Genomic DNA, 9,843 nt, shown 5'->3' on the forward strand with positions numbered 1-9,843 from the left:
GCAAAGAGTTGTTTCACAATCTAGTACTGAACCTGAATACCGAGGCTTAGCTGCTGCTACGGCTAAGATTACATGGTTACAATCTTGTATGAGAATTACATGTTCCTTTGCCAAAACCTCCTAAGCTCTAGTGTGCCAGCTTATCTGCTACTTATTTTATTGCAAATCTAATCTTTCATGCTCGTACGAAGCATATTGAGTTGGATTTTCATTTTGTCAGAGAGAAAGTTGCCTCTAAAGATCTGGACGCCTGTTACATAAACTCAAGAGATCAAATAGGTGATACCTTAACTAAAAGTCTACCAGCCCGACGATTTTTGTTCCTTCGAGACAAGCTCACTGTTACAACATCACAGTTTCGCTTGTGTGAGGATGTTAGGATATCTACCAATCCTAGATAAGGATGGACAGATTGTTAAATATTTATATTTAGTTATTGTAGATAGAGTTAAGTACTCTTTTAGTTCTATTAGGACTCTAAGTCCTTCTCCAATCTTAGTATTTAAATATTTGATGTATCATTAATAATTAATTAATTCAATCAAAACTCTTTCAATATAGATGATACTCTTAATAATGTCAAATTTCATCAAAGTAGAGAGATCATATTTACTTTTCTAAAGCAGCGAAACGGTTTGGGAATTGGAGATTTAAATTTCAGGACAATTGAGCAAGACTATTTTTACAATCATATGAACAGAATAGTCACAAAAAGAAGATAAAAAAATGATTTTTCATTAAACAACAACAATACATATACATTTTCTCAAAATTAGAATTTTTTTGAATTGTTGATTTTCTTTCAAAAATAATTAATAGTAGATACCATTGCACCATTAGTCAATTTTCACTTCTAGAGAACGATTTTTCATTCAATAACCCAAGAAAAAATCGTATCAAGAATGTGTTGTTTGTAAATTACAAAATCTCTCAAAAAAAATGACTTAACTGTTTTAAATCGACACGACATTTAGTTTTAGATAGAGAAAATGATGGCCAGAGATGAGGAGTAATATAATAGAGAGAATATTTGTTGATAGTAGAATTTTCTACGGAATAAGAAGAAAAGAGAACGATGGAGAGAAGAAGAAGAAGGAGAAGAGAGAAAATTTTAATTTCTTTTACTATTTTTCAATGGTTTCGATAGAACCAAAGTAGTTGGAAAATGTAGTGTTTTTTTTAAAAAAAAAAAGATTAGAAATTTTTGAAAATGTTAATTTGATCTCATATTAATTTAGTTGTATTTTTTAGTGGGTTTGATCCTTTCTCGGTGAAAGTATCACAAAAAACAAAACCTGCAAGACTTATTTGATACATTTTATTCAATTTTCTCGTGAAAGCTTTAGCTTGAACAATAAGAAATTGTTGTTTAAAGTCGCGTTGAGTTTATACTACCGACTCTATATATAATACCACCTTTACTATATGTACTATTCATGTTTTTCTTTCTTTTCTTTGTCTCAAAACATACCCACAACAAGTAAATAAATTCTTTATGCCCTTTATGTTTTGTGTTTCATGTTGATGAGTTTTATTCATTCGTTATGCTTTTACCATATGAATCATAGCATTTTCTTATGCTTTTTGATGTAATGTCTCATGTGTTCATGAGTTTTTCTCCAATCTTTATGCCTTCACCAGATGAATACCAATATAGTTGAAGTTAGTTTTAAAAATTGATATAACGCGGATCCAAGAAAAGAGGCAACACATTGTACTATAAGAAAAAAAAAAAGATTGAGACCTGTAAGCGATTCTTGCTAACTCGAGTTTATTAACAACATAACTCTCCATTTTCTTGCATATGTTTCTAGAATATCCAATTTATTGTATATTCTTCAAAACTCAATTTTGTTTCTTGCTAGATTTTTTGTGCCCTATAATGCTTTATAACCTGTGTCTAGATACGCTTAGTAGTCAGACCATCTAAGCTATTGCATGAGAAATTGGGAATGATCTACACACTCTTTGAAGATATTTTTTATCAATGATTTCTCTTCCAAATGAATTAAGTAGAGTTTTTCTTTCTTGCTTATGGTCAAGGTGTGGATTGACATATATAGAAGCTACACTTAATACTGTCAAATTTTAGTAGAGATATCATATTTACTTTTCTAGAGTGGCAAAGTGACTTTGAAATTGGAGATTTAAATATCAGAACAGTTGAACAAAGCTATATTTCTATAATCATATGAACAAAATGATCACAAAAAGAATAACAAAAACAACAAAAAAGACTTTAACATTAATATATATACATTTCCTCAAATTAAGTTTTTTTTTGGGTTTATCGATTTTTTTTTAAAAATAAATAAATAATAGGTATTGTTACACCATTATTCATTGTTCACATCTATAGAACAACTTCTTGTTCATTAACTCAAGAAAAAAAAATTAATATCAAGAATTTGTTTTTCAAAAATTGTAAAATCTTTTTTTAAAAAAACTGACACGATGTCAGTTTTTAGAAAAAAATGTGAAGACAGGAGCTGAGGAAAAAGATAATAAGGAGAATATTTATTGATAGTTGAATTTTCTAAAGAAAAAAAGAAGAGCAGGACATTTGGAGAGAAGAAGAGGAGAGAAATTTTCGCTTTCTTTTAATTTTTTTAATGGTTTGGATAGGATTAAAGTAGTTGAAAAATATCGTATTTTTTTTTATATTTTATAAAAGATTAGAAAGTTTTGAATATTTTAATTTGTTTCCATGATTAGATTGCTTACATTTTAAAGTGGATTTGATCCTTTTTTTTAAATCAAATTTTCATAAAAAATAAAATCAAAATTCATTTGACACCTTTTATTCAATTTTTTCTGGAAAGCTATTAGCTTAAACAGTAAGCTTAGCAGTTTAAAGTTGTGTCGAGTTTATGCTACCGACTCTATATATAATACAAGTCTTCCAATATATACTACTCTTGTCCTTCTTTATTTTTTTTAGTCTAAAAACATATCCAAGTACGTCAATTTTTATGCCCTTTATGTGTCCCCAATTTATGAGTTTTCTCCATTCGTTATGCTTTTACCATAGGAATAATAACGGATCTTTACGTTTTTTGATGTAATGTTTCTGTTTATGAATTTTTTTTTCCATTCTTTATGCCTTCACCATAGGAGTATCAATATAGGTGAAGTTAGTTTTAAACATATAACACAGATTCAAGAAAAGAGACAAAACGTTATACTTTAAGCGGTATTGTATTGCTTACTGAGAAGTTTTTACCAAAATAATTTATTATTTAAATCAATTTACAATAGTAATATATTTTTTCAAAATTTTACAAAACTAGTATAAACGTTGTTGATAGTAACGTATTAGGCCATCTATTAATTCTGCCAAGAAACAGACTAAAACTAACGGGGGACGGCGTTAAAGTTATAATACGTTACTACAAATAACGTTTTAGAGTTTAAGTTGGAATACGTTACTGAAAGTAACGTTTTAGCGTTTAAGTTGGAATACGTTACTGAAAGTAACGTTTTAGAGTTTAAGTCGAAATACGTTACAGCTGGTAACGTTTTAGAATTATTATCTTAAATCCAATTAACCCATTAGCCGCACTTCCCTCACCTTCTAACCTAAACCCTATTTCATATTTTTTCCCCTTTCATTCCCTCGCTAAGAGAGCATATGCATGCCGCTGGTTCGATTCTTGTCGTTAATGTTGCCGGAAAAAGAGATTCACAATATTTCAGCGCCATAAGTATTTCGAGAGGTAGTTTCTTTGCTTAAGGTATGTTTTTCTTTACGAAGGAATTGAATTGAATCGTAAGTAGGATTCTATCTTGTATAAATTGAAGAACGTGCCAACCGACTCATGAAATTGGATTTCAAAATAAGTTGTTATCTGGTAACTTGTTTTGTTTAGTTCGATTTAAGGATTGTTTCATGGTCACTGAACTCAGAATTGTTATTTAAAGTTGTAACAATTGTATATTGTTGAAGAAGATTGTGTAGCAGTGCATTGAGAGAATAGCTATAGTCATTGTTACATTGTCTTTTAGATTAGTATATGTTTGTTAGTTAGTTACATAACATAATTAATTTGTTAGCCTAAATTGTGTAACTCATTAGTTGGTTAACTTTGATTATTGTAATTAGCACTTTAGTCATTTATATAAATAGCCTACTGTACAGATGTAAACATACAATGAAACTATCTAATAATGATAATCTATATTCTTCTCTGTGATTCCTTAAATTTGTCTCATCTATTCAAACAATTCTCTGTAAATTTTGATTCTTAACATATATCAACAAAAAGATTATACTCAAGTTCTATTGTTGCTTAGTGTAGTCTAAGATGGTGTGTCTTATATCAACACACTTCCAAATTAAAGAGAATGACCTTAAAAATTTTAAATGTGATTTCATAACTTTACATCACTTTTGAAGTATGTCGCCAAGAAAAAACTACATAATAGTTCGGGCTAACATATAAGTTTACTTTCATGTGTATTTCATAGGTATTTTTTATGGCTAATGATAGTGAATACAAGTTGGATCCCGGTCCATTGGAATCGAATGTATTAACGGGACAACTTACTCATAGATCACAAGATATATGGGAAGGAAATGTTAATATGATTCTTAATACGAGGAGAGAAGATGGAAATTTTTGGAAGCTCATAGAGAAATATCCCATCCATCCACGAGTTCTTGAAGTAATTAGGTTATCTGGATTATATGGTGTTTACAAATCTAATCGGCCTGCTATTGACCGTAGTTTGATCACTGCACTAGTTGAGCGTTGGCGTCCCGAAACTCACACTTTTCACTTTAGAACAGGCGAAGCGACAATTACCTTGCAGGACGTAGAGGTGTTGTATGGATTACCTGTGAATGGTGATCCACTACTTGGTAATGAAATGATAAGGACCATAGAGGATTGGCAAAACATTTGTCAAAGATTATTAGGTTTTGTTCCTTCTCGTGAAGACTTCAAAACAAATTCCATCAAGGTCGCTGCATTTAATTCACACATGTTAAGCCAGCCATATTTTTCGAACATGGCAACACAAGATATGGTTAATCAGAAGGCAACATGTTTCATGTTCTGGATGATTGCAGGTATGATGATGGCGGATACATCTGGTGGTTATTTGAAGCTTATGTACCTGCCTATGCTCGAAGACGTCGATAAAATTGGATCTTATAGTTGGGGGAGTGCGACCTTGGCATACTTGTATCATTTTCTTTGTAAAGCTTCACAGAGTACCCAAAATGAGATAGCCGGATTTTTGCCACTACTTCAGGTATACCTAATGATTGTACATATAATTTATTTATATTTGTTTCAATTTGTCTCTGTAGTGTTATTGGAGGATGAAATTTTTTAGAGATGTAATCCTAAAACTCTTTCTCCCAGATTTGGGCGTGGGAGAGAGTCACTGTTCTCCGTCCTCAAATCGTAGCCCACAGAGATGCGAGAACTATTTGTCATGTTGGTTTGCCTAGGGGTCCGCATGCTACTAGATGGTTTGCACATCTTAGTTGGACGAATACTACCAAGCATGTGTTGAAAGTTTATAGGGATGCACTTGACTCTATGATAGAAGATCAGGTACATTGCTTTTACTTATTTATAAATATTGTAAATGTAAAGACTCACTTTGCTCTTTTCTTTTTTCATGTAGTTTATTTGGGAACCGTATTCCGATGACTTAATTGAGAGTCTTCCTCTCTATTGTCATGCTGGACGAGACATATGGCGAGTTAGAGTTCCAATATTTTGTTGGGATGTGGTCGAGGTTCATTTGCCAGATCGTGTTATGAGGCAATTTGGACTACAACAAGCTATACCAACTCCGTTTCCATTTGATTCCAACCACTTTCGCCATGATCGTCGAGGAAGACCAAATACAAATTGGGAGTTGGAACATGCACATTGGTTATCATTTTGGAACCAACGTCTCCAATATAGTTGTGATGCACCGGTTAATAATGAACCACTTTGCTATGATGATCCATATCTTATTTGGTTCAGGCGCATTACTCGTCTTGTTATTGGTAATCCTAATTCACGTCCTCAAAATCAACAAGGTTATGTGCCTAATTCGACGGCATATGAAACTATGGTATGCCATTTATTGATTAGTGTTGTTTACTATTGTTGCTGCCAAGTGATTTATGTGTCTTTATTGATTTTAGTGTGTCATTTATTTTGTTTAATGTAGTTGCTGGAAAGTTTTTCATTGTTCTTGGTACTGCTAAGTGTTTAGAAAAATGCTAAAGGTAATATATATAGGAAAATTAAAAGAGTGAGAGTAGTGAAGTGGGGATACTGATGAGGAGATGTAGATGTTATTTTCATTTTTATGAATGATTGGAATTCAGCCAGTTGCATTCTTTAGTTGGCAGTGAATTCATTGCTTAAGTGATAGTCCGATCTAAATCATCAGATTAATGGTGCGTCATTAAATAACTTTCACTTTAATTTATTTAGGTGCGTCATATTCATTCGATGGTTGATGAAGCTAAAACACTTAGTGATAATCCATCATATGAGGCCTTATACATGTTTAGAAAAATGGTGCGAGATCAAGGTTCTGATTGTTTGAAATATGTCCATGAGGCTGACAGGGTTCATGTGTCAGCCGATTATAGAAGAGATGTGGTACAACCTGTCCAGTTACATCACCCAGTTCGTAGGCGAGGAAAAGGTGGTGTTGCAGGTAGGAGAGAACGTGCTGTTGAAAGAGCACAAACACATGTTGAAATAGATCAGGCCACACAAAATGTCCAAGAAGTCTTAGAAGATGATCAAGCAACATCCAATTATAATATTGGTTCTATTTCAGGAGGTTGCACTCATGAATTCACTCAGGCATCAAATATGACATATCAACTGTCAGAAACAGATATCATGCCATACATGACGCCACAGACTCTACAAATATCAAGTCATCCAAGTCTTTCATCACTTGAGAATGTCATTGATAATTTTGAGAATGTCCCAAATTTTAACTCATCGCCTGTGCCTCTGATCATTGAAACCCCTGATGCCACTAATAATTTAGAGGACCCGAATCATGATGTGGACGATAATGATCCAAAGGATGCAAATGAAGGCGGTGATACGACTATTCAAAATAGTGAACCATCAAGGAGGGAGAAGCGTAAAATTAAACTTAAGCCTTGTGGGACTGGTACTTTAACATCTCACATTTTTTATTTAGTTTTACTCTCTTTTAGAGTAATAGAACATTTATATTTTCTTTACAGGCGGTCACTATGCTATCCAACATGTCCAAAAAAAGAGAGCCAAGAATAAGTAATGAAAATTGATGTTGCTGAAACCTTTTGGTGCTGCTGAAAATTGGTGTTGTTGAAACCTTTTGGTGCTGCTGAAAATTGCAGCCAGTACTGCTGAAAATTGGAGCTGCTGAAACCTTTTGTGGCTGTTGAAAATTGCAGCCAGTACTGCTGAAAATTGGAGCTGCTGAAACCTTTTGTGGCTGCTGAAAATTGCAGCCAGTACTGCTAAAAATTGGAGCTGCTGAAACCTTTTGTGGCTGCTGAAAATTGCAGCCAGTACTGCTGAAAATTGGAGCTGCTGAAACCTTTTGTGGCTGCTGAAAATTGCAGCCAGTACTGCTGAAAATTGGTGCTGCTAAAATATTTTGTTGTTGCTGAAAATTGTAGCTAGTACTGCTGAAATTAGTGCGTTTGTTTTTTTTTTGATGCTGAAACCTTTTGTTGTTGCCTAAAAATTTTGGTGCTACTGAACCTAACATTATAATCACTGCACTTTTTGGTATGGTATTTAATTTTACTTTGTGAATAGATTACTTTAATTTCAAAAGTATAAAGGCTTTAGAATGGTGATGTAAGTTTACATTGCCTATTTGAAAATGTGTTGTCATTTTATTTTACTTATGAAGGCAGGTTAGTTGAACAAATATGGGCGAAGTAATTGTTGAGTGAAACACACAAAAATATAAACTTGGTCATGAAAATACAAATTGAAATGAAGCAAAACACATAATTAGAGCTGTTTGAAAGTTAAAAAAAATACATAATTAGAGCTGTTTGAAAGTAAAAGAAATACATAATTAGACTACCCACTTAAATTTGATTTCGAGTTGGACATCGACGCCTGTCATGCCCAGTTTGTTTACACAATACACAAGCCCGCCCATATGTTGCAGGATCACTATCCATCTCATTATGAATTCTAGTGGTCCTTGATCGATTGGGACGTCGATAGAATTCATTACTTCTCATTATAAAGCTTGGCGATGGCCAATATGCCTCGTGTCCAATCGGTGAGAATGACCCAGAATATGTTGTAACATAATTCTCTATTGTGAAATGCTCGCTGACAAAATTTCTAGCTAATGCTCCCATTCTTTCAGTAACCTTCATGACATGTGAACACGGGAAGTGCAAATTAGCCCATTTTTCACAATCACATTTTTTTTCACTTAATGAAATACAATGAGGATTACCACCAATACCATCAATTTGTATTGATCTAACCTCACATACCCCTGTGGATATATTCCAATCATAAACAAAGTGTCTTTTTGAATTTTCATAGTTTTTCTCCCACTTCTTTTTGAAACTGCTTGTCCATAATTCCTTTTGCTCAACAAGTTGGTGAGTCTTTTGACATCTACGAGTATATCGTTCAACGGTTTGCTCCAATGAAAGTCTAACCATAGCAGTGACGGGCAAGCCTCGAGCTTTCTTTAGAAGTCCGTTGAAAGACTCTGAAAGATTTGTTGTCAGTACTCCCCATCTTTTTCCATTATCATGACTAACAGTCCATTTGTCCAATGGAATTCGCATGAGGTATTCATATGCTTCTCTATTTTCTTCTTGAATTTCCCACATCAAAGCTTCAAACTTCCTTACTTGATGAGTTGTAGCAGTCCTCCACATAAGATTACTGAGGTCCTTATTTGGAAATTGAGATTGAAAATTACTTTTAAGATGTCTCAGACAAAATCGATGAAAGGCCCGAGGTTCCTGCAATCGCCACAACTCTGATAAACTAGTCAAGATTCCTTTTGCCCTATCAGAGATAATACAAATATCTTCTCTATCTTTTATCACATGTGCACTCAATTTCCTAAAAAACCATTTCCATGCCTCTTTCGACTCTTTGTCAACAATACCAAACGCAAGAGGAAGAATGTTATCATTTCCGTCAACTCCAACAGCAATTAACAATTTTATCTCATATTTACCATACATATGAGTTCCATCTACTGAAATAACAGGACGACAAGTTTGGAACCCATCAATGCATGGCTTGAAAGCCCAAAATACAAACTTAAAAGTTTTTACCTCTGGTGAACTCATTGACTCTTCGTGTTTCCATTCCACAACTGTTCCAGGATTAAAGTATTGAAAAGCTGCAAAAAACTTAGGAAGCTCACTAAATGATTTCTGAAAATCACCATATAGCAATGTAAATGCGCGTTGACGCCCAAGCCACGCTTTTCTATATGTTACTTGATGGCCAAATTTTTCATGAACCTTAGACATGACATCCACTACCAACAATTTTGGATTTTTACTTATTTGATTTAAAAATAGAGATGCAATTAAATTGGTATCTAAGTTAGTGTGACCTGTTGTAAGCCCTTCAGTCTCACATCTATGATTATTAAAATACTTTCCTATCTTCCAAAGGCTACCTCCAACCTTACGACCTCAAAGAAACCATGGACAACCCAAAGAATCATAAAATCTGCATCTCACAGTCCATACGCTCTTAGTTGATATTACAATCTTAAATTCTTTATTTTTGCGCAAACTCCAAATTGTCACAGCCCGTTTTAACTTAGTTTTACTACTAAAATACATATTTTTTTCTAAATCTTTTTTTGCAT

The 9,843-nt window shown here is 33.3% G+C and overlaps 2 protein-coding genes across 2 annotated transcripts; one reads left to right on the forward strand and one right to left on the reverse strand.

Moving 5' to 3' along the window:
- The first annotated feature begins 3,476 nt into the window (after nucleotides 1-3,476).
- Nucleotides 3,477-7,411, forward strand: LOC104647538 (serine/threonine-protein phosphatase 7 long form homolog). Its single transcript, XM_069298069.1, has 5 exons — nucleotides 3,477-3,734; nucleotides 4,468-5,256; nucleotides 5,370-5,564; nucleotides 5,638-7,149; nucleotides 7,226-7,411. Exons 2-4 carry the CDS (start codon nucleotides 4,477-4,479, stop codon nucleotides 6,175-6,177), a joined length of 1,515 nt encoding a protein of 504 aa, XP_069154170.1. The 5' UTR covers nucleotides 3,477-3,734; nucleotides 4,468-4,476; the 3' UTR covers nucleotides 6,178-7,149; nucleotides 7,226-7,411.
- On the reverse strand, nucleotides 7,220-9,496 carry LOC101265826 (uncharacterized). The gene is made up of 3 exons (XM_069298422.1): nucleotides 8,129-9,496; nucleotides 7,336-7,632; nucleotides 7,220-7,237 (listed from the first exon to the last, which is right to left on the reverse strand). The coding sequence occupies exons 1-3, from the start codon at nucleotides 9,494-9,496 to the stop codon at nucleotides 7,220-7,222; spliced, it is 1,683 nt and encodes a 560-aa protein (XP_069154523.1).
- Between the last annotated feature and the right edge of the window lie 347 nt (nucleotides 9,497-9,843).

This window comes from Solanum lycopersicum, chromosome 5 (assembly GCF_036512215.1).
Source record: "Solanum lycopersicum chromosome 5, SLM_r2.1".
NCBI classification, from domain to species: Eukaryota; Viridiplantae; Streptophyta; class Magnoliopsida; order Solanales; family Solanaceae; genus Solanum; species Solanum lycopersicum.